Raw genomic sequence first — 25,855 nt, forward strand, 5'->3', positions numbered from 1 at the left:
AATCCACCTGATATTTGTGCATTTAGCGTGGCAAATTCTCCATGTGAACAGGGCCAATGAGTAAATCCTATATTAATTGATTAAAAATAGTAGCAGAGAATGTGCCTGAATTAATATTATGGTTGAATGACTGCAAGTAAAAGAAGGGAGAAATTGATTGATTACCTCTGTGGCTTGAAAAGTGCTATATAATTATAGAATCCTATAACTTGAAGGTATATGTTTCAACCTCTAGACTATGAAGTATCATTTTCTGCAAATAGGAATAAATAGTTCCTGCTAGATAAATGGGGGGAGGGAGATTGTGGAGGTAAGAGCATGGTACAGATTGATGGGAAAAAAATAGAAGAAGAAGAAGAGATTGGATTTATACCCCACCCTTCACTACCCAAAGGAGTCTCGAAGCGGCTTGCAAACTCCTTTCCCTTCCCCTCCCCACAACAGACACCCTGTGAGGTAGGTGGGGCTGAGAGAGCTCTGACAGAAACTGCTCTTTTTCAAGAACAGCTGTGCCAGAACTACAGAAGACATGTCGGTATGACACATATTGTGAATATGTGGTTGAATCTAATTTATTTAAAATTTAGTATTATACGCACAAATAATTTTTCAGTATTCCAACTGTTTAAACAGAATTATGAACACTTAAAGTTCCCTTATTCTATATAGCCATATTTTAAAGCATTTTCATAGGCAAATGATTGCATTACATAGTCTGAATTATGTTGTGTATTCTTCCAGAAGATGTCCTCTTTTTAAAATGTTCATATGAAGAATATTTTTGTGCCATTTTTTTCTCCCTTACTGTTGAATTTTGCTTGTGTTTACTTAGCCCTGAAGTTGTCAAGAGTGAGCCATATGGAGAGAAGGCTGATGTCTGGGCTGCAGGATGTGTCCTTTATCAGATGGCAACTCTTAGTCCTCCTTTTTACAGCAACAACATGCTCTCCTTAGCAACTAAAGTATGTATGTTTGCTAGATGAAAATACACCACAACCTTTGCATCTCTTTATTTTATGGATGACCCCTTCCTCCTTGCTTTTGCTGTGACAGCTCCATCCTGAAAATAATGTTCTTCATACACTGATCTTACAGTGCTCAGGGACTTGACAGTAGTATCAGAGAAACAGCTCCCAACACTGGCCGAAAAGAACAAGGATTTCTCCTGCACTTGCTCTGGAAGTTAAGCACCAGATCTTATACTCTGCTTGGCTTTTTGATGCTAAGTGTCTGCATCCTTTAAAGCATAATAAAGAAAAGTTTCTAACCCAGAGCAATGTGTAATCTGAATATTGGTTGTAAAACCTCAGTGTTAATTAGTGTTTTGCATGTTTTTAATTTGTATTATGGTTTTGATGAATTTGTTAGCTACCCTGGAGGCTTTTTAAAAGATCATAAGCCAGGATACCAATATTTTAATAGCAGGTAAATAAATATTTTCATGCATGCATTTTTCTGTTGCTCTTCTGGCCCAGTTCACACTGGGCGATTACCTCTGTTTCTGTCACAGAGCTATTATTTATTACAAGGTATTTGTTATAATTCTGGAAATGTCATTGTACTCAAAAGTGTGGATTTAGCTGTCTTTCTATTCCCCCTCATCTTCATCTTGATATAAGACCAGCTTCTGCTCTCCCTGTCTTCACATATGCTTAGTAAGCAAGTTTTGTCCATTATAATGACAATGCAAGAGAGCCTGCAAAAGTAGTAGGATCCACAAAAAGATCCTACTGCATTTGAAGTCTGCAAAGAATGAATTATACCAGTGTTTGTATTCCCCACATGCTGAATGGATTGTCCCACTGAGGAATCAAGGTGGTTGGAAGAGCCATCCGGAATTGCATTTCCCTGGTCAGATTAAGGACTTGCTCCAAACACACCACCTTTCTGCCTAAATCCTTCCCTTTCTTACCTTTATTTTGGAAATATCCCCACAACCCTGACTTTCCCTCCTCCTTCTTTCATTCAGCCAATCAGGTGGCATACTTGACTGTCCACCCTGCCACCTCCCCTCTTTCCAAGCATGTCCTATCCTATTGATGTTGCCTGCCCTATAACTGGGATTATACTGTGTCCCAACATTTTAATTAAAAAAGGGGGGGAAAGGATTTACAACAGCAAATTTTAATGAAGGCTTTAAAAAAACCAAGAAAAGTCTTAATTATTTTCTAAAAGGCAGAAGCAATTTCTCTGACTCTCAGTGCAGAAAATGTGTACATGTGTTTGTACAGAAAATAGTATTCCTGCTCTACAAAGATTCTGCCTTATTGATGTTTGTGTATGTGTTTCAGAATTCTGAATACTATATTGGGTATATAACAACTGGTAAGCTCACAGACATGTAATAGATAGGAGGTTACTCAGATGAGAACAGGATCATCCTAAGAATATTTTGATGAGTGTTAAGATTAATTTCTGACATGGTTGTCAGTTTGGTGGCTGAAGATCTATGGACCCCATCCGGTATAATGAGTATACATGTGTCTGTTTCATTGTATGTAAATACTGCAGGAGCCTACCAGCTCCTTCTTGAATTTACATTGTTGATGTCTGTTGTGATGTCCCAAAGGAAAATTATAATCTAATACACAAAACACTGTTCTTCTACTTTTGACAACAGTGCACTATTTTTGCAGATAGTAGAGGCTACCTATGAGCCTGTCCCAGAAGGTGCCTATTCTGAAAAGGTGTCAGCTGTCATTAAAAGGTAAGTAATTTGTGCAGGTTTGGCAACGAGACCACTTGCTTGACTTGAATAATATTAAGGCTTGGATAATGCAGAAAATCTCTGCTGATGGAAGATATTTCTGTCCATGGAGTGGGACTGCCTTTTCTCAAGACGGCATAAAACACACATTTACATATATTTTTTTCACAGGGTGGCCATGTTAGTCTGCAGTAGAACACATAGATTTGAGTCCAGTAGGACTGTAGAAACCAACGAGCTTTTCAGGGTATGAGCTTTTGAGAATCAAAGCATCCCTTGTCAGACACTTCATCAGATAATTCTTACTGGACTCGAGTCTAGCTATACAGTTACATTGAGGAATTTAGACTATGCTCAAACAAAAGGAAGATCCAGATTCAGAAGACTCACTCTTTGGGATTGCTTTGTAATTATCATGAGCAAAGGACACATGTTTTATAACTGGGGTTGCCAAACTCCAGGTGGCACCTGGAGATTCCCCGTTATTACAGCTGATCTCCAGGCAACCAAGATCAGTTCCCCTGGAGAAAATGGTTGCTTTGGAGGGTGGACTCCGTGGCATTGTATCCTGCCGAGGTCCCTCCTCAAACCCTGCCCTGCTCAGGCTGCACCCCCCAAAAAAAATCTCCAAATATTTCCTAAGCCAGAGCTAGCAACCCTATTTATGATAGATGATAATGCGTAAGAAACAATCCAGGTCCTGTTCAAAAATGAACTACAACAAAGAACCTTTTCTATGAAAAATTAATATATTGGTTTAAAACAAAACTGGTCAGTCCTACCTATACTTTTGTTCTGCTTCTTAATGGCCTTGAAAAGCATTTTTTTTCCTGACAGAAATTCTAAATTAGAATGAAGGAAATTTCTAAGCATAAAAATTGCTTTCAAACCGTAAAAAAATGCTGTATTTATTTATTTCAGTTTTATTCCACCCTTCTTCCAAGGAGCTCAAGACGTCATACAGGGTCCTCCCATCTTTCATTCTGCCCTTATAACAAGTCAGTGGGGGAGGTGAGGCTGAGAGAATAAACGGTCCATGGCTACCCACTGAGCCTCACTGCAGAGGGGAGATTTGGATCTTCTCATCCTAGTCTAGCACACTAACCACGGCACCACACTGGCTGTCTTCTTTCGGCCATCGTTTTCTCTTCCATCTTTCTTACCCTTGTCTCCTGCCAACTTGGTGCATTTTACCTCACTCCCCCAGCTCAGATTATAGCTGTCAGGGAACCTCTTCATCATGTTGAATTTCTAGGGTTACCAACCTCTGGGTGGGCCTGGAGTTCTCCTTCAGTGGGGGGAAGTCATCCAGGAACTGGTTAGGTCACGCCTCTGCTCGCTCGATAGGCTATGCAAATTTCTTTTGTTGCGTGGCTCCTATTTGTTGGGCTCCCTTCAACCCCAAATACCACCCTCTCCAGGGTCCATCCCAGAATCTCCAGGAACTTCCCAGCCCAGACTTGACAACTCTATGGAATTCTGTTAAGAATGTGTTATGTATTGAGCCTGAACTGCCCTTGCAAAAGGACTGAGCTTGGGATGTATAACAAGAGATTGCTAGGATCCTAGAATGGACCAGTAGGGAGACAAGGATCCTAGAGTAAACCAATTGGGAAACAATAGAGTGTAAATAGCCTATTGTTGGGAGTGGGGTGTTTTTGGGTATAACCCTTTTCAGGCATAAATCCCTGGCTTCGGCCAGGGATTCCAGTCTTCTTTCTTTTGCTGAATCACTAATAAACTATGAGCTGATCACTTCTACGCGTCCGAACCCAGTATATTTCAGAGTGACTCATATTGCTAATTTTTCCTTTTGAAGACTTAAGTTCTTTATTGAGCTTTGGCTGTTAACACTAGCAATGGAATTTGTTATTTAATCTCTACCGTAAAATGTTAAGAGGATTTTTGATAGTGGTTCTGGCAGTTGTTGGCTATGCTACTGTGATGTCATCAAGGAACTGGGCAGGAGGAAAGGAAGACCGATCCTCTGTCTGCCATTTTCCATCTTGTTTTGATGCTGTACAGAAGCATGGGGAAAGAGAGGCAGCGGAAGCAAGGGACCTAGGGAAGAAGAAAATGGGTACTGAGAGCAACAGAGAAAATAATGGTTCACCTCAGAAGAATGAACGGTACAGGAAAAGGGAAAATTGATTAGTCTAAAGGGGGGAAGGGAAACAGAGAGAAAATAAGTACAGGGGTGTGCTTCGACAGAAAATGGAGAGATGAAGGTAGTTGAAGTTCACATGTTGATTCACATGAGACACCAGGAAGTGGTGGTAGTGACGGTGCTCTGCTGTAAAGGTACCTTGAGGTCTCCAGTATGTCTGTAGTGATAAATCTTATTATTAGAAGCAGCATGTAATTGGTTTGTTCCACTGATGCTTATTTGGCATAATGTCGTAATTGGCCACACATCCTATCCAATTTTCATAAGTGATCTCTTCATCATTCTCTGCTGAAAAACCTGCACAAGTTTTAATGGTACGGAAAAACAAAACAAGAAGTAATTACAAAATAAGCTAGGTAGTTATTTGGATTTCTTTGGTAATGGGAATTCTTTAAATGAACATGATAATATTTCAAAGAAGTTAGTTCAAAGAAATGTGTGTGCCATTACCACATTTATTCTCGCAAAAGAGCTTACAAAATGACAACCCATGGACAAACAGTCAAGTAAAAATAACCAACCACATTTGCAATACTGCCTAAAATATCAGTGTTATCAATGTTAACTGTGAACAATTTCAGAGCCATAAATAATTTTCCAGCTGAAGACAAACATGGACAACATAAATTTAAACACTTCTGAAAAAGATCTGCTTTGTACAGTTTTCCAGATTGCTAGACATTATCACATATGGTGGTCTGTAGTCTTTTTACACAGCCCAATTTTTTAAGGCCAGAGATAAATAAATCAAGACCATGCCGAGAAGACCTGCTCCTGACAAAAAGGTGTAAGAGAAATTAATTTAATACCTAAACCTGTATACAGGTTTATACAGGCAGAGATAATCCTTCAAGTATGATGGTACCAGGTCATAGAGAGCTTTCAAAGTCAGAACCCAGAAACAAGTAGTTAACCAGTGCAACTGCCTTAAATTTGAAATCATGGACACACCTATCTTATGCCTATCAGAAGAGTTGCAGAATTGCCTTGTCATCTTACTTCCCAGAACTAGAGTGGCCTGGCTTTGGGCAGGAGTCCAGAGAGATGGGGACATGGGGGACAGCAACAGCAACATTGCTACTCTGCCAGTATCAAGTTTAGACTGGTTTCCAGGAGGACTCTCTTGTTGTTTAAGACCTGCCCTAGAAGCTTCTATGCCTATGCAGTGTTTTATAGGATTGAACCCTTTATGAGACCTGCTAAAATGAGATGTTTAACAAACGCACTAATGAACAGTTAGTTTTCCTTGCTAACTAGCATGTGCTTAAAAGTAGTTGTGATTCAGCTGATGCACTGCAAAGCTGCAGTACGTTGATAAAATGCCTTAAGCAGTAGAATACTTATGCTGCAATCATACATCAACACACATACACACTCAAAGGTGGCTGCTAACTCAATCAGCTTGCTACGTCGAGATCCACTCAGGCTCACTGACCTTGTTTCTGTCCAATAGCCCTTAAAGCATTTCCTGTGCAAATCTGGTATGGAGTGGTAACAAGCAAGAGAATATTAGATAAAGATTCCAGAAAATAAATGGATTTATGAAGTTCTTCTTGTTGGAACTATTGGTTCAGTAGCCCTTGAGCAGCACTCCATGAGCCCACTTCCATAGCTATAAATTTCACTTATGGCAGTTATCATTCTTTTGGACTTCTTTACTTAATGGAGGTTTTTCCATAGATGCTTGACCCCTGATGCAGAGACTCGGCCTGACATTGTAGAAGTCAGTTCACTGATCTCAGATGTTATGATGAAGTATTTAGATGGCTTATCAACCTCCCAACTTGTCTTGGAGAGGAAACTGGAACGTGAAAGGAGGCGCACACAGAGGTATTTCATGGAGGCTAATAGGAACACAGTGACATGTCATCACCAGCTTGCTGTATTATCTCAGGTAAGTAAATGTATTTGGTCACGTCATCTCATACAATAGATTCCCCCTGTTATGTGAATCAAATCTCAGAGACCGTTGGACCCATTTGTGTAATTGGAAATGCACAAACACTGTATGCATGCTGGAGCACCAACCTGTTTGTATGCCTCTAGCATGTGTATGATATAAAGTTTTTATCTACTTATAAGCACACACCTATACATACAATATGGATTGTTGACGAGAGTAATAACACAGCATGTGTGCAGCTGCCATGGTGCAGCTTTTTGCCTAACGGGAAATAGAACTGATGGCTGCACGAACAGCTGTGGTTCTCTCAGCTGGTAAAAAGCATCACTGTTATGGAGACCCAAGGACAAAATGTTGGATTAGATGGTGTAAGGCCATTATTTTGAAAGTGCAGCAGAGAGCTGGCAAATCAAGAACTAATTGCCAGCTTGTTAACAAACATGGAATCTTAGTTGGAAGACATCCAAAAACCATCTAACCCAAATCCTCCTCTAAGTCAGGTACCTTCACATGCAAAACATAGTTAGATGCTATATGAATCCCTTTGCAGGTTAACTTGCGTGATCCAGATCATATATACCACAAGCACAGGTTTGAACCACCATGTTTTGAAAGAGCCTTGAAACTTGCTGAGAATTTTAGTAACTGTATCTTGTTTGCATTTCCTTTTTCGTAGGAACACTATGAGAAGTCGAGCCTCAGCAGCAGTAGCAGTGGAGCAGCCAGTTTTAAAAGTGAACTTTCTGAAAACACTGACCTGCTGACAGAAAGCTTTCACCCATCCTGTGGAAAAGATGAAGACAAAGCCTGCCACGAAACCCTTTCAGATGATAACTGCACTTTAGAGACTTCAGAAAAAGGTGGCGGTGACTCAGGACAAAATGGCATGTTTACCTGTTATTCTTTGATTATTTTAAACAATGTTTGTTGGTGTGTGTGCTTTTCTTTCTGCCTCCCTACCTATATAACTAGAATGCAGCTGAAGGGAAACTGGTGTGGAGGAGAGGAGGAGAATAAACCCTTCCTTCTGTTTTCCCAGTTGAAAATGGGCCCTTCCAAGCTGCTTTTGGCCCTGATGGAGAAAGCTAGACATCCTATTGTTGTTTTTTAAATCATCATTAAGAGGGTTATGGAACTACATATAAGTGAAATTTCAGTATTTCTAGTGTCCAGTTTAGATTGGATTGGAAAGGTTCATTTCTGTTGTTATTTTTATGTGCAGATGTCTTCACAGAATTAGATGATGAACTGGACATATCATACAATTCCAGCAGCTGTAGTTCAAGTCCTCTTAAAGAATCAGGATTTGGTAAGCAATAGCACTTAAAAGGAAGCAACAATGGTAATCTCCATTGTTATTAATCAGAAGTTCATCAGTTTTACTAATGCATTAATTTTATTTTCTAAATAGAGATGGCTATCAATAAATAGTTAAATAACAATAAAATATAAATACCTTGTTTTTGTTCCTGGTGGGGAACTGTAAAAGTTTACCAAACTATACTAAGGCACAGGGCTTTACCCTAAAAGGGCAAACAAAAATCACCCAACAGGAGAAAGAGGGAAAAAGGTCTGTCTCTTGTTTTCCAAAAGGGCAAAACAAAATTCTAAACAAAAGTCTTTAGGTAGAACTGCCACCAGGTCCCTTATTATGCAGTTGCCACCAGCCCAGGAGAAAGGAAACCCAAAACTCCTGTCTGATTCGGGAACAGCAACACAAATGCAGACGGGAACTGCAGCTCAAAACTCAAAAGGAGACAAAAAGGCTTTCTGGTAGAGAGTGGTCTAAAAAGGTCTAGGCAAACAGGATTTAGGCTTTGAGACTTGGTAACACAAAGAACACACAAAATTATCAAAGTAAAATATTTTCTAATTTATTTAGGTGCAGGAAAACATAAGACAGTGTAGCTGACACTAATACAACGTTACCTTTCCCCAAAGACAAAGTTGCAGTTGATCAGCATACGTAGTAGTCACTTCTTAGCCCATCCAGGCATAAGCAAACTGGAACGCCATCGTTTGGGGTATTGAACTACTGGACCATACTAGGCTCAGTAGTCACAGCCCCAGTGCGGATTGCCACTGGTACTATTGACAAAGGTATGTCTCTATCACCAGGCAACCAGAACCATAGCTTGAGTAACACGGATTCTTATAGGAAACTGGCCCCTCCTTGGGTTAGGCCTTACCCATTGGTGGGTCAGAAAGGTGATGTCAACCTTCCTAGGTTACCATGTAACCAGTACCCCATAATACCCCGTGCTAACCCATAATATTACGGCAGGGAGGAGGGAATCGAAAGTTATCTGCAGCATAACTCCCTACCCGCCTACATGCAGGTGTTGCGGGGTTAATTGGCTGGAATGCACCTAATGGTTAGCATCTCAGTCTCCTTATCATCCACAGCTGGGAGCAATTTCTCCAAGGTTACTAAGTGCTCTCAGTGCTCTCTGTTTCTGGGGAGAAGATTCACTTGTTGCTCTGGAAGTTTTTACTACAGGCCCAATACCAGGCCTGAACCAAGGGTTGCACAAACACTCGCAATTAAGAAAAGCATTTTCTTTACACTTACAGTATCATTTTCTTCTTCATTTTATCCTCCAACAGCCTCCCTGTGAAGTATGTCAGGCTGAGAGAGAATAACTGGCCCAAAGTCACCCAGTAAACTTTCATGGCAGAGTAAGGATTCGAATCTGGGTTTCCCAGACCCCAGTCCCATACTCTAACCAATACATCATGCTGATGTTTGATCAAATTGTGCTATACCAAGTGCCCGGGCAATACTGGAACAATTTTCATAGGTTATAGGTGGTATTGTAGGAGCCATTCCAGAATTTTTCAGAAAAGATTTGGAAGGGTCCAGTCAATGCAGCCTTAAATAGAGGGAGTAGATCATCAGGACTCAGATGTCAGGTAACCAGATTTAGTAGCAAATTCTTTCTCAAGACACTCCAAGACTGCATTGCTGTTACCATGACATAGGATGCTAGTTACCCAGGCTTGGTTGGCTTGCCTCATTGACATTTGACTGGGAGCCCACCCCCACACCCCCACCCCCGCATCTGTCCCACACCTAAAACCTGCTGCTCAGGCTAGGCCCCCTTCTGGTAACCCTGCCATGACAGCAGCATCTTCTGGCTTCCTTCTTCAGTTTGCGCTTGGGATAGTTGAGACTGTGCATGAAATCTTGCACACATGTATAGGGGTATGCAAAAAAAAAAATGCCGGTATTTTTTCAGCTTCAGGTATAGCAGACCCAAAAAATATTGCTAAATTCTGAATTTCCCCAGTCCAATACTGGTAAAGTATTCGGATTGGGGAAATATCTGGTATTCCCGACTATATTTAGGTCAGATATACACCACCAGAGGGAAAGGAGGCATGTTAAAATGCCTTCTTTCCCTCTGGTAGCCCCTACAGATTTCCCTGTCAATTTCACTCCCTGCTAGTCAGCTGTGAGTGAAATTGACCAGGGAAAGCCTCCACTCTCTGCCTTCCCTTCTCTAGCTGACAGGGGATAGCTGGAGAAGGGCAGGCAGGGAAACCTGGCATGTTTTGAATGCCTTTCTTTCCCTCCCCTGTCTGAATATGGATATCTGATGTGTATTCAGTTTATGAAATAGCCAAAAAATATCAACAAGGTATTTTTTGGTTTGGCTATTGTCAAATGCACACCCCTACACATGTACCATGGAATAAGCCCCAGTGAACATAATAGAACTCACTTCTGAGTAAACTCCAATAGGAGTGCACTGAATGGATCCTACAAATTCAATCTAGGTGTAGTGAGATCTGTTTTGAGGAATGAGTCCTGGTTGGCAGTGGCATGCATTGTTCTAGCAACATAAAATCAATATGTTGAATTGATATTTATTATGAATGGTATGTCAGCGTGTTACCAATTTAAAAAACAACTGGTAGTATAAGCAAAGCTTGGAAATATGATTTTATATGTTGAGATTATAAAATAATCTGAGGATAGCTGTTAATAGACCATTTTGGCAGAAAGGTTTGTTGATAAGTTTCTGGTAGATGTAATTAATGTCAAGCAGTGCTCTCCAGAATTTGGTTAGTAACTTAATGAAACTGTTGCTTGTGGGATCACAAACATGTCTTAGAGCAGTATGGAGGAGAGCCTGTAATCACTTGGCAGTAATAAAATGGAGAGTCTTAATGAATGCATATAACAAAAAGTTATTGCACTAACCCCACTGATGATTGAACCATTGGTCAGTACCACGTTCCTGTGGTATCATTAGAGTTGCAAGGTTAGACAAATAATGCAGCACCTCTGTTTTAAAAATTATGAATCTTGCAAACCTCAGAACCACATCTTTAAGGTTAAACAGATGGGGAGAAATATGAGTTCCATCCCTACTTGTCCTGTTGTGTGGTGTGACAGCGTGGAGCCTGAGCGTGGAACTGAGGAGCCAGTTTGGTGTGGTGGTTAACAGCGTGGACTCTAATCTGGGAGAACCAGGTTTGATTCCCCAGTCCTCCACATGCAGCTGCTGGTGTGACCTTGGGTCAGTCATTAGTTCTTTCAGAGCTGTTCTCTCACAGGCAGTACTCGAAAGAGCTCTCTCAGCCCCGCCTACCTCATAGGGTGTCTGTTGTGGGGAGGGAAAGGGAAAGGGATTGTACGCTGCTCTGAAACTCTTTCGTGTAGTGAAGGGTGGGGTATAAATCCAATCTCTTCTTCATTAAGAAAGTCTTGGAGGGCTAACAAAGTGAGATGTAAATCCATGATCAACATTTCCCGTAAGTTTTATTTTTTTAATGTCAAATCAGCAATGTCAGACTGATAATTGGAATCCTAAGTGATACTGGGTGAGCCTCCTTCATTCTGTTATGTCAGATAAACTGTTTATGCAGCTTCAATGGTAGTATTCGTTTGTACAAATAAAAAGATGGCCAGCTATCAGTCTGCCAGAATTCTTTGCTTCCATTGACAAATCTCACTAGTTGCCTGTCAAGCACATTAACTTCTGACAGCAGTTCTTGTGGTGTAATACTGCAGAACTAAGAAAATACTTATAGAAAGCCCCACATTTTATATCACCCATAGTTTTAGATTAATATTGAAGCATTAATAGATCCTGTTGTGTCCTCCTTACTATTGGCAAGGATTTGTATGGTGGGGAAAGGAGGTTTCATGTGAGGAGTACAGCTCATAGTCTTCTCTCAGCACCAGACCCATTTCCCCCCCTGTTCTGTTGCTGCCAATAAACCTTTCTCCACATCATCCTTAATACTCCTTTGTTTTTTCAGCTGTGCTCAGTCTACAGGATAGCCAGTAGTGTCACCTCTGTGTTAATCACACCATCTGTCATACTAGAGGCAGAAAATAAATCAGGCCTAGAAAAAACATATTGCTAATTACAAGAAATAATATGTTTCCCCCCACACACACACATACACACGCATACAGAGTCTTTGCAAACAGAACTTGGTCTCCAGAGAAAGGGAAAGATTTTATTTCTAGACTCGGCTTCTGTTGTTAAATTGTGGTCTTGCACATGCGCAGTAGATGACCTGCATGGGCCCTTCCAACTCTGTGATTCTATGATTCACTCTGGGTAGGGATAGGCAGAGATCCCCAGTCCTTAGTCATAATCAGTGGGCTAAATGGCCATTTAGCTTACAGGGAAATTTCCCAGTGGCCACTGCCCTAGAGGGTTACTAGTGGCCAGAAACAAGCAGAGCCAAGCCCCAGCAACTCTGCCAATGCCTCAAGGGGGCTCTTGAGTCAGATTCTTCATCAGCAATGGTAATTGGTCACCAGGTATCTCCTTCCACACTGCTACCAGTTTGCAGATGGAAGCAATGAGCGACTTAAAACCCACTGTGTAGCACCATAAAGGCTGCTCAGCTTGGCTTGCTCCAGGGCCATTTTCATTTCCCTGCCTGCTCCTAGGCTTAGTTGCAATTAACCCAGAAAACTGAATTGTTAACCAGATGCCCGCAAATGAATCTGTTATTCCCAAATCAATTAAGAGTTGACCTGACCTTTGGACTTTCCATATTTCCAGGGACAAGACTGAGAGGTTGCAAAGGACAGACAGGTAGCACCCAGATGGAAGGGACACAGGGACTTGTATCACATGACTGAGGGGTCCCCAGCCTTTTAAAGTCTGTGGGTGCCTTTGGAATTCTGGCACAGGTTGGTGGCTGCAACCACAAAATGGCTGCCACAGGAGGCACACACCCAAATAATTTTTAAACATACACTGGAAAAGAGTGAGTGGGAGAATAAAACCAACACGCTGATGGCAGCCGCTGCCAGAACGACATTATTTAAATCTGCATAGACAATCAGATCTCCAGTGGCCAGTCAGAAGCCCTGCTGGGCAAAAGCTGGGCAATAGCCATACCTGGCCCCAGCCCCTTTCTACAATTACTTGCAGGCACCAGGAAGAATGGCAATGGGTGACATTGCACCCATGGGTGTCATATTGGGGACCTCTGACATAAGCCATTGGTTATGAGGACTGCAAACCGTTTTAGCCTTTCTCAAGTATAAGAATAAATAAGAATTCATTCATAATTCAGTACCAATGTATTTACAGTGTAATGAAAATGCTGAAATTATTCTTAATTGACAGTAACTGCCTGGAATGTGCAAACAGAACAGGCAAATGCTTTTTTGTCCCTCTATGTGTTGAGTAGAAAAAATGGTAAATCTAAATATATTGGGTTTTGGCAACGAAGTCCATGACATCAGTGGTGAAACGTAATTTAAAGGAAAATAAAAGGTGTTGTTTAGTGTTTTCTCTGCAACTGATTTCCCTTCTCTGTGAATTTGTGTGCTCTAGAATTGTTTTTATTCAGTGTGCCTTAGAATACTTTGGCAAACTGCCAGCAGGGCACAAATGAGACCAAGTTCCTTGCCCTGGATTCATTATTTAAAATCTGTGAACATGGGAGGTTATCTCAGTTTCCTTGATTCCCAGGAGGTGTTATTAATCACACTATCTTGGTGATAGCCATATTCTGTCTGCCCAGTCTACCGCATCAAGACTTGCACATTCACATTAAAACTAGTTTTTAAAGACAGCTACAGCTTTCTGAAAAGAACAAATAGCAGTGTTTTAAAGCATAAAACAATGGACTCCAATGAATGATTTTTTTTCCACATAGCACTTTCGGAAACAATGTGTTTGAATGGTATCACATCACATTCCAGTCTCTCCTCCAGTCTTAAGAATGTTTTAAGACACAATGCAGTGTTAGTGGTGACGTCAGGTTAGGGTCTAGTCCTTGGGTCAAATTCCCAGTCTTCCATGAAGCTCACTGGGTGACTTTGGGCCAGTCAATCTGTCTTAGACTCACGTACCTCTCTGAGTTGTTGTGAGGATAAAGTGGAGAAGGAAGAATCACATATGTCATCCTGAGCTGCCCGGAGGAAGGGCTGGGAGCACCAGATAAAAAAGGTATAAAACATGATTTAGAAACTAGTATATTCCCTAAATGCTCATAGGCATTTTCTCTACTCTATAAATAATTGTGCAGCAGCCACAGATGATTTTTTTTTTCTGTTTTACTATCCAGATCAGCAACTTGATAGCACTTCTGCCATTAATAGAACTCAGTATCTGTTTAAAAAACAATTTGATTTATATACCTTGATAAAGTTTTAGGTAGCAGTTGTGGCTCTTTAATAAAGTAGGCTGAATTTCTTTGAACTGCAAATGTTAAAGCAGAAAAAGACTTGCCTGTGGCAGCTTGAGTCCAAGTCCCCAAGGTCTGCTATAATCCTATAGCAAATGGGCCACATTCGTTCTCAAAATATTTGTGTCCAAGGGGGTTTAACAAGCACTGGAGGAAACACTGAAAAGGCAGAGAATACAGGTACTTGCAATGACTGTATATCTGGGACTATAATTTCTATGTACTGTTTGTGCATATTCTATTAGATATGGTGATATGAGTCTTTTGGATCTTGAAATGGAATGCAAGCATTTATCCTCTAAGATCTGACATTTTTATTTATTTATTTAGATTTATATCCCACCCTCCCTGCATAGCAGGCTTAGGGTGGGTTCCATCAGATTTAGTAAACAATATACAGTATACAAAAATTAAAACAGTTAAAACACCAATAAAATACAACATTCATCCAGTGCAAGTTATCCTCACAGATGTCATCTCTTTCAAGATTTGGTCCTTAGATGGTTATATGGTTCTGACCCACTGAGGGGAGGTCCAGTAGAGAGGGAGGGAGGGACGTCCGTCACCCTAGCTAAAAGCCTGGTGGAAGAGCTCCATCTTGCAAGCCCTGCGGAACTGTAAAAGTTCCCGCAGGGCCCTGATCTCATATGGGAGCTCATTCCACCAGCTAGGGTGCTTTATGGAGCACTGTTGTATACAGTATTTAGTGTCAGTTTTTAATTATCATTCCTCCTAGCAGTAAGGTGGCTGGCTATCAAACCAGCAAAACCAGCAGACAAACCAGTGGATTTTTACATATCAGAAGATGCATGTTATCTCAGGGGCTGTCTTAGCAATGCAGTAACTGATCAGGCTTCATGCTGGATGGGAGCCAAGCTGAGGAACTCCAACCATCCAGCACCCACGGTGGCAACCAATGTTCCCTCTAAGCTGAGTTAGTGTGAGCTAGCTCACAATTTTTTACCTTCTGGCTCACTCATTTTTGTCTTAGCCCAAGAAAGCGAACTCCAGAGCAAACTAATTTATGCAGCAGCCAAATCGCTCGCTCATAACTTTAATGCCAGTAGCTCACAAAGCAGAATTTTTGCTCACAAGACTCCACAGCTTAGAGGGAGCACTGGTGGCAACCCTGCTGGCCTTTCTGATGATGATGATGATGATGGCAAGGACTGTCACAGACAGCACCTGCCCAGTAGGGCTTGACAATCTCTCACAGTGAGATCTCTCTGTACTAAAAGCTCAAGGGGAATGTGGCTGCCTGTCTCACCTTCCTGATCCTTTCTGGAGATACTGAGGCCCATGCCTCAGTTGGCAGAAGTGCCAGCCTTATTTCCAGTTTACACAGGAGCATGATTGACAGCCCTAACCACCATCAGTGCCCCTGAGAAGAGAAAGATAGCCAAGAGTGGAGCTGGGAGGCCAGTGGGTCATTGCAACTCCATCCCCAGTATTGGTCGTGCAGAATCCAGATGGTATCCTATCTGATTCTGGACACAGGTGTAGAGGATGCTGGGAGGGTACCCCCTCTGACTGCCCCCCAGCTGATTGCTGCTGGCACCTGCCCTGAAAATGCCTTACTAGCTTCACTTAGTGATTCTAGAGCCCCCTCTAGTATCACTAAGGCTGCCCCTGGAATTTTTGAATTTTGTCTCATTGTTCTTTCAGAACTGAGCGACTAAGATTTTAGTGGTTTTTAACAATTGAAATTTGAGTTCAGGCACTTGCTTCTGCCAAACTCTTGCTAATATAGACACTGTCACTGAAGAATCCACTGGTAAATCAGTTCCTGTTGTTCCTGTTGTTTTCCCCCAGTATTTAACTTTGATCCAAGGGCAATCTTATCTCTCCTTATATATAATTGAATAGTGGGTGCCAAAGTTCTAATTCTAAAATGCACTCCCTTAGTGTATGGCTGATGGCACTGCTCCTCAGCATATATCGCCACCAATCAGAAGGCAAAGCCCGGGTCCCGCCCACACCACAACTGCTGCGACAACCTGGTCTTTTGCATATGGAAGCTGATTGGACTTCAGTCCATTCCACACCTCAACCCCCCCCCACACCGCAAGGCAGTTGGGATGTCAGTTGCATATGGAACCTGCTGTATTCTGGTGGTGTGCAGGTCCCAGGTTCATGTTTTAAAAGCAGACTGACACTGTTTGCCCAAAGCCAGAGCACTCTCCCAGAGCCTCTTTCTAGCTCCCGTTGTATTTATTTCCACAACGGGCCTTATTTCTAGTCATACATATAGCAAATAGGGTCTCGTTGCCAACAATTAGATAAGCATTTATATTAATTGTCTGAGGCTTCCAGGGGATCAAATACTACTATCCAGTGATCTTACAATAATACTTTAGATTGCCACAACAGGAAATTTTATTTCATCATACATATGTTTCTTTGTGCAGTCTTGTATTTCTTTTATTTCTTTTCTGTACTTGGTAATAGCTGTTACATTTAGATATCTGTATTTTAATTAAAATCTGATTGATCAAAGTTAGGAATTACATCCATTAACAGAATGTTATCGTATTGGAAGAAGACAATAGGACGTTATCTGATGAAACACTGTGGAAGGGGAAAGTAACCAAAGACCATAATTGGTTTTTTGCCTTCAGCTAAGACAACCATACGTGATAAATTAAAAGGCAGCTAGTTAAAAAAGGAAGTCAAAAGTCATTGGTGGGACAGCAAAGGGTGGTTGTCAAAATGGATCTACTATACAATTGTGTTAAAAATTCAGTCTAGAGATGAAATTCTGGCAAACAAAAGAAAGATTCCTTTAGGCAGTAATTCTTTCGTAAGAAAGGGAAATTTATTGTCCATAAATGTTCATACATATATTCAGTTTAACAGCTGCATCAGATTTTTTAAAATATCAAAATATTGATTTCACCATAATATAGGTGTGTAGAGTGGGTGGATGGATGCTTGAGGGATGTAAAGTGGACTGGAGTCTACTGGAGTGGACTCTTTGGGTTTGTAGAGTGGCCAAGCAAATAGTCAGCACGGCTTGTTTTAAGTAGTACTTGTTACCCCTACCTGTGTAGACTTAAGAAGCTGAATCACTGCCTTCAGCCTCTAGGGGAATTTAGCTAAATGGCAGGCCTCAGTAAGAGGTGGGGTATTTATTGAGGATCTACTACCTATGTCTACAGGGATCTTTCACTCACTTTCCCTATAAGAGAGAGAGCTCTCAATAAACAGTTCAGAAGTAAAATAGATAATGTTTTATTGAATGGAAAACAAGGAGATTACCATACAAGGAGCATACATGGAGCATACACATACCCACAATCTATAGAAAATAATGGGAGGAGCAGGAGCATAGCAGGGAGTGTGGTGATAGCTACCTGTCCTGAAGAAGTCGATGAATCCATGGAGAAGGAGAGATGGTGAAATAACCAGTGCTTCATGGAGAGGAAGAACCCAATATATTGAGGGTATGTGTCACTAGGCTCTCAAAACAACATGAACACAGCAATGGGGCTGGGCTGGGCTAGTTATACCCAAAAATGGGTCTGGAGGGCTTGCTAATGTGAGGGTCCCTCAGAACAAAACATTGATGAGATTAATCAAGGACAAAACAATGTAGTTTGGAAATGCTGTAGAGAGTTCCCAGGAATAGACAAAAGAGATCGGAGGTTTTCTTCTAGATGCAAAGTAAAATTTGGGTTGGGTTCCTCATTGCTTACTCTGGTATTTCAAAGAACTAATGGATTGCTAATTTAAACTAATCAAAACAGAAACAATACTGCTTGATGATCTACCTAGGTTTGGGGTGTGGAAAAGGAGTAGAAGTCAGGAGTTTTTATTATAAAGCAAATGTGGAGAGGAACGATGAGGCGAGATTGATAGAATTAGTGATTGCTGTTGAAAACAAGTAGCTCTGGAATGAGGTAAGTCCATTGTCCGGAGTATGCAGATGTCGGCAGGGTGGAGGGGAGTCACAGTTGTCAGAACAAGATCTCATGTGTTTCCCAGGGTTGCTGCCTCGGCATGATTTATAGGGCCTGCCAGTTCTGATGTCCATCTTTGTGTCCACTTATGTCAAGATGCCTGGTATATATAGACTCCTTGGGTACATTGCTGGTAGAAATGACCCCTCCTGAAAGATTGGGGGGGGGGTCTGCATGCTTACATACTTTGTATTATTATTTTAAAAATTATTTTTGAAATTCAGCCTTGAAGGCTGAAGAGTGGGGTTAAAAATGCAGTTAAGAGTAATTAATCTGGTAGCTTTGCACTAAGATGTTACAGCAGGCTAGTAGAATGCTCATCCATTGTGCCATTCAGATTAAAATATGATATTTAGCATCAGTGAATCATTCGGTACTGCTGCTCACGTCTTCATACATTTTATATTCAGAGCTGTCTTATTACCAGAATCTTTTAAAAGTTGCTATGACAGGGCAAGAATGCTGGGAGATAGAATTTTCCAATATTTTCAACACAAAGAATTATACCTATTGTGCTTTTATTTCAGGTATCATAAAACGAAGCTTCAGTGCTTCTGAAAGGCAACCTCAGGCAAGGCAAGTATGAGATCTGAAATTTAAGATGTTATACATTCGTCTACTTATACATTCTTGGCTACACTGCCACTGCACAGTACATCACTATTTTTAAAATATGCAAAATTATGGAATACTAATCAAGATTTCTGAATTGCAACTGGCACTCAAACATCACATGAGGCTGCCTGGGCAGCTCTCAAATCCTGAGGAGCATGTACAATCTTTTTAAAAAGCCTTCATAATATGCTTCCTGGCCAAATTTACCTTTGGGGTTGTGTTGTCTTTTTAAAAAACAGCCTAGTCTAAACTCTCATTTTTGCTATTAAACTATATGAAATTTAATATGTATGTTTTTGATTGATTATGGTCCCTGCCACACCGGGGGGGGGGGGGCGGGCAAAGTGCCGCTTTTGAAAGCCGCACCAAAATAGACACGCGGTGGCGGGATCATACAGATCCCGTCAGCCGCCGTGCAGTTGCTCCCCGGCATGATCAGATGCCAGGGAGACCGGGGAGAAAGCTACGAGACGGAGGCTGCCGAACTGCGCATGTGTGAGCATGCGCAGTTCGGTCAGGGGTCTTGGATGCACCGGCAGAAGGACGCGCCGGCGATCCCACAGCCTCACTTGATGCGGCCGTGCTGGTAAGTCCACCTCTGTAGGTGGTTTATTTTATATGAGGCTTTTCGGCCTGAAGGGCCGGATCGGGGACAGGTGCGCAATGTTTCCCAGATGTTGCGGTGGGATCGCACCCATTTGCTCCGCCCCCGATCCGTCCCTCTCCCGGCCCAAAACCTTTCGTGTGACCGGGGCCCACGATTCTCAATAGGAAGCAGTAGTAGAAAAGTGAATGGGGAATTACACCAAGGAACGCTTGGAACATTATGTTTGGAAAACGCTTATTTTTTCCCATATGCTTATGCTGTAGGGAGTCATGTATTTCCATTTGGGAGTCTCCTGCATTATATATCAAAGTAGCATGTGTGGGGTAGAATCCTTTTGTAAACTGTCTGCATCATGATGAAATCGAGGTATTTCAATCTTCCTGGCTTGTAGGATACTAGGTTTCATGATCAGTACATTTTCTAAGCCCTGTTGGAATCAGGTGTACAGCCTCAGTAGGTTAAGTTTATCTAACAAAAAGACAGCATGTGCTTTCTGGTGTATTTCATTCCTTTCCCCCTTTTGTGCAAGTCAGAATTTCATATAGTACCTAAAAATGCCTGGAAGAAGGGTTCTTCCTTTGCATCTGCAGCAGAAGCTAAGGCCATTTGTGCAGTGAAATGTTCCTGTTTTCAAATTTATAGCAACAGCTGGTGGGCTGACCTACATGCACAACAGTTATCAGTCTCATTTAGAATTAGCTTTCTTATCAATATTCTTTCTTTTACAGAGATTATATCGGAATTTCAGGAACCAGGCCAAGACCAGGTAATTTCACATCTGCAACTATATGTGAATGGGAATATATCTTGCCATTTAACCTTGTTTTAAAGCTTTTTAAAAATAGTTTCATATTCAGTTTCTCCTTTTATTTCTTCAGCTTTGCTGCCCTTTGATCTGCTTCTGAAAGCACCTTCGCTCATGTTCAGGGGCCACGTTAAGAAAATAGAGGACTCGTTAGTGACAGGGTGGAAATCCCATAGCCTTCCAGCTGTGATTCTTCGCAATCTGAAAGATCATGGTAGTACTTAATAGTATTGTTATGCAGTCAAACCAGTTACTAGAGAACCAAGAATTGTAGCTGACTTAGAAATAGTATAGTTTTTTTTAAGAAAAAATATACATAACGAAAAGTTCTTTAGGTCTCTTATATACATAACGAAAAGTTCTTTAGGTCTCTAATCAAAATTTTTGCTCAAATGAATAACCCTAAGGTATGATTACAATATAATATAACACTTGCTTGATCCAGCACTTTGCTATCCAGTCAACTTTGTAAACTGGCATCTGTCATAGATGGCAATGCAAATCCTCCTTCAGTTAACCAGAAAAATTCCGATAGTCATCCAGCACTTATTTCCAGCGCATGCATAAGTCAGGTTTCTAACCTCACAAGGAGAAATATGTCCAGGGATAGCAGGCCCATCCTGCACTTAGCAGGCACTGGGGGTGGGGAGAAAGCCTGCCACCCAGGTTGCTCACCACCACCAAGCCACTCCTGTATTAGGTCCCAAAGCTCCTACAGAGAGTGAGCAATGAGCCAAGACTTTTGCTAGTGTCAAGAAAGATGAGCCTTTGGATTGGCGTCTACCAGGTGCTTGTTTCTAGCTTGACAGGTTTTCATGCATCTTAGTCTAAGTGTGGTATGAGCATAGATTCAGGTGGGTAGGCATGTTGGTCTGAATCAGTAGAACAAAGTTTGAGTCCAGTGGCACCTTTAAGACCAACAAAGTTTTACTCAAGGTATAAACTTTCGTATGCATGCACACTTCCTCAGATACAATGAAACAGAAATTACCAGTCCAAACACATAGGTACAGGGTGAGAGCAGTAAATTAGCAGACAACATAAGGAAGATGTTTCACAGGTGCAAGGACCAAACAGGAATAACAAGCTTAGTTTATGTGGTTACCATTTGTTTGAGTTTAATTTGGGGGGGGAACATAGTAAAGGAAATAAATATGTCAAAATTGGAGATTGATGAGCAGGTGTATCCTTAACTGTGGAATGCTGAGAGTAATTAACTGAGACCCTGCCATTAAACTCCACCTGTCTCCTCTCAAGCATGGAGGCAACCTTACAGCCTCTTCGTCTTTGAAGTGGGGCAATTGGCTGTGTAGAGTTATCCCCAGACCAGAGAAATACATTTCAATCTACTATTCCCAATTACATTACATTCTGTTATTCATTACATTACATTACGACCTACTATTCTAATCTGTTATTCCAAATAAAAATAAATAAATAAAGAGGACGTATGGCCCTTCTGGGTGGGAGTGGTAATTCCCATTTCACTGTATCTGAGGAAGTGTGCATACACATGAAAGCTTATATAAAACTTTTTTGTTCTTAAAGGTGCCACTGGACTCAAACTTTGTTTTGTGGTAGATAATTTTGAGTTCCAGCTCATAGCACAAAATAAGCATGAAAGTTAGTATTCAGGACTGTGTTGCTAATCTCAGATATGTTGGTGGTATGTTGGTGGATCATCTTCCTCATGTTACATGAGACTTGAGCTAATATGCATTTGTGAACCACTGAGGTACAAGAAGTATGATGTATTTTCTTCCCAAGCCTTTCCTGGAAAAATTATGGTGACAAATGCCCATCTCATAACTGCTTTCCAAGTTTGATGCGCTTCTGTTAAAAAATTAACAGACTGAGGCACCTGGAGATACCCTAAAACATATGGTATAAGTAAAAGAACCTATCTTGTAATTAGATGGTTCTGACCCTTTTTGTAAACTGGTATACTTAGTTTTATGAATGAATGTTAATACTGTTTTTTGTTTAATGCTTACTTAAAGATTCACAGGTTGAACTGGCTATTGAACTGGGTTCCCCCCCCTCTATTGGTTCTTAGAGCTTCAATTAATATTTTTTCTCTCGAACAAAGCTGCGTTATGGTGACTTTTAATTCAAGAGGTGGCCACATACATACAGTTAACTTTTCAGTTCTTCGCTATGTGTAATCTGTGCACGTGTCTTTTGCTGAATGGCTGAGCCATTAGTACTTTGGTTGGGTAAGCAAATTAAATGTTACAGAATAAGTTTAGAGTCCAGTGGCACCTTTAAGACCAACAAAGGTTTATTTAAGGTATGAGCTTTTGTGTGCATGCACAGTTTTTCTAATATATTGGAATGGAAGGTCAGAGTTCAAACTTATAGACAGTAATTGAACAGCAAATTAACATATAACATGGAGGTTAATGCTTACTTAAAGATTCACAAGTTGAACTGGCTATTCTCTGGGTTTCCCCCCCTCTATTGGTTCTTAGAGCTTCAATTAATATTTTTTCTCTCGAACAAAGCTGCGTTATGGTGACTTTTAATTCAAGAGGTGGCCACATACATACAGTTAACTTTTCAGTTCTTCGCTATGTGTAATCTGTGCACGTGTCTTTTGCTGAATGGCTGAGCCATTAATGCTTTGGTTGGGTAAGCAAATTAAATGTTACAGAACAAGTTTAGAGTCCAGTGGCACCTTTAAGACCAACAAAGGTTTATTTAAGGTATGAGCTTTTGTGTGCATGCACAGTTTTTCTAATATATTGGAATGGAAGGTCAGAGTTCAAACTTATAGACAGTAATTGAACAGCAAATTAACATATAACATGGAGGTGTTTTAAGATATGCAAAGACAAAACTAAATAACAAGCTAAGGTTATAAGGTCAACGGTTATTTTGATTTAATTAGGGAGAAAAAACAGTAAAGCAATAAAGATGTCAAAATAGGAGATAAACATGTAAAGGTATCTTTTCTAATCGTGGGAAGTAAAATGAGACTCTCCATTCATCTCCTCTCAGGCATGGAGGTAATTTAATAGGATTTTTTTTCCTTTGAGGTAGGTGCAGTGTTCTATCAGCAAAACATTCCAATATTCCTTGCATTACATTCAGTATTCTAATATAATATTCTGAAAAATACACTAAAATACAGAGGACATAAAACTTGCATCTGCTTGGAACTTTATCAGAAACCTTACTGAAAGAAATCATGAAGGAGATTAGGCTAGCAACTAGGGGTGTGCAAAAAAATATATATTTTTCAGGATCAGGTACATTGAACCCCCAAAATATCGGAATTCTCCAATATTCCCAGATCCCAATGCCACTATGGTATTTGGATTTGGTAAATATTCAGGATTGCTGGGGGGTTTTGGCTCCATTATATCCCATGGGGACCATTATAGTTAATGGTCCCCATAGGGTATAATGGAGAATCAATCTGGGGCTCTGTCAGGTCTATTTGGGGGGGTAGAGACACCTAGGTCTATTGTGGGGGGTAGAGACCCCTAATTTGCAGCATAGCTGCTGGTCCCTCTCCTCAACCCCCCCCCCCAAGTTTCAAAAAGATTTAGACTAGGGAGTCCAATTCTGTATGACCTAGAAGTATGTGCCCCCATCATCCATTGTTTCTAATAGGGGGGGAGAGCATTTAAAGGGAATATGGTCCTTTTAAATGCCTTTTGCAAGCCGTGGCTGAACTCTGAAGGCATTTAAAGGGCTCACAGTCCCTTTAAATGCCTTCTCCAAGCTGTGGCTTCACCCAGAAGGTGTTGAAATGGACTGCAGTCCCTTTAAACACCCTTTAACGTCAGCTATTCAGCAGCCCTAAAAAATCCTGAATATTTTCAGGATTTTTCAGGCTCAGGTGTATTAGATAACTATATAAATATCCCAGCAGCTATCCGGCTTAAAAAATACCTGAAAAATACCAGTAAGGTTTTTTTTTTGGGGGGGGGGTGTTCAGCTTGGATAAATCGAATACACACCCCTATTATCTACAAAAGAATTTTGTTTCAGAAAGACTGAAAGGAATTTTCAGGGTTTAAAAAAATGTACTAGTATTAGCAATCATATCTTTCCATATTTTCCAAAAAGGAAAAAAAAATCTTTGGATCAGCTGAGTGTTGTAGCTATGCTAAGCCCCAGGGATCATTTTAGCTTTGATCCTTAATAACACTGCAGGTGTCATTAGTATAATACCTCTACTTGAACAGAGACAACATGCTTACCTTCTCTTTGATAGCTGTGTTTTTCTCAGGATACCTGCAGGCCTCTTCATTATTTATTGCAGTTCGATATTTTATAGACCTGATCAATATTCCTGTTGTCTTCTGACAGCTTTTGTGTGTTCCTCAGTACTGCTGGGGGAAATCCACAGGTCAGCTGAGAGAGGGAGATAATTCTTTCTGAGCCCCCACACCTCATTTTCTTTTATAGAGAATTCTCAGAGCCCATGCGCACTGCGGTGCGGGTGTCAGAACACCTGCTCAGGTTGCTAGATTGGGGTGTATGTACTGAAGAAATTGGAATTTCAGTTTTTCTCTCTAAGAATAATTCAAGCGTTCATACATCTGCGTTCCCCCTTTTTCTTAATATAAATGTATTATGATAAAAAGACATTTAATAAAATCATGCCTGGAATATAACTAATATCTATACAACTGAAAATAATATAACTAAATTAGTTTTATTATAGTTATTAATATAACGGTGCTAGTTATTAATATGACTAACGTATAATTAAAATAAATCTTTAAAAGTTATAAATATTAGCTTTACTTCAAAAGAGGATTGTTTTCACTAAAGATTCTGCTATCACTTTTAACCCTGTTGGTATCGTTATCATGCTAGTCTTACTTTCTGGCCACAGTGAACCAGGCTGTAATCCAGGTTCAATTACTATAATGTGCTTTGCCTAGGGCTCCCTTTGAGAATGGCTGGAAAGCTAGTTCAGAGTGCCACAGCCAGGCCGCTTTTATGGGTATGATATAGGGATGGTGTCACCACAGTGCTGAAAGGTCTGTAATGGCTGCCCTTTGTTTCAGTGAACAATTCAGAGTGCCTGTGCTTACATTTATTGCCCAAGGGACCAGGGTGCTTGAAGGACCACCCCCTCCCATGCTGCCTAGCCTGCTAGTTAAGGTCTTTTCCACAAGATGTGCACTCTGTACATTTGTCTTCAGAGTTGAAGCAGATGGCAACCAGAGACTAGTCTTTTTCCTCAGTGGCATTTTGCCTGTGGAATGCCTTTTCCCGTGAGGCTTGCCTGGTGCCTACACTACTGTCTTTTATGTGCCAGGCCAAAATGTTTTCCAGGCTTTTAATGAAGGGGTTGATCTTTTAATACCATTTTAATAGTGTGCTTTTAGCCTGAATTCATTTTAAGCTGCTCAGTGATTTATTTATTTTTATGTTCTTGCTAGGTTTATTATACTTTAT

General features: G+C 40.8%; 1 protein-coding gene across 1 annotated transcript in view; it reads left to right on the forward strand.

Moving 5' to 3' along the window:
• The window catches only part of NEK10 (NIMA related kinase 10), a 112,095-nt gene that overhangs the window by 64,362 nt on the left and 21,878 nt on the right, over positions 1-25,855 (forward strand). The window contains 9 exon segments of the mRNA XM_015408234.1: positions 833-962; positions 2,637-2,707; positions 6,555-6,768; positions 7,454-7,637; positions 8,000-8,086; positions 18,935-18,983; positions 20,358-20,395; positions 20,508-20,648; positions 23,639-23,652. Of these exon segments, the coding sequence (XP_015263720.1) occupies positions 833-962; positions 2,637-2,707; positions 6,555-6,768; positions 7,454-7,637; positions 8,000-8,086; positions 18,935-18,983; positions 20,358-20,395; positions 20,508-20,648; positions 23,639-23,652 (928 nt within the window).

This window comes from Gekko japonicus, unplaced genomic scaffold (genome assembly GCF_001447785.1).
Source record: "Gekko japonicus isolate JY-2015 unplaced genomic scaffold, Gekko_japonicus_V1.1 scaffold217, whole genome shotgun sequence".
Taxonomy (NCBI): Eukaryota; Metazoa; Chordata; class Lepidosauria; order Squamata; family Gekkonidae; genus Gekko; species Gekko japonicus.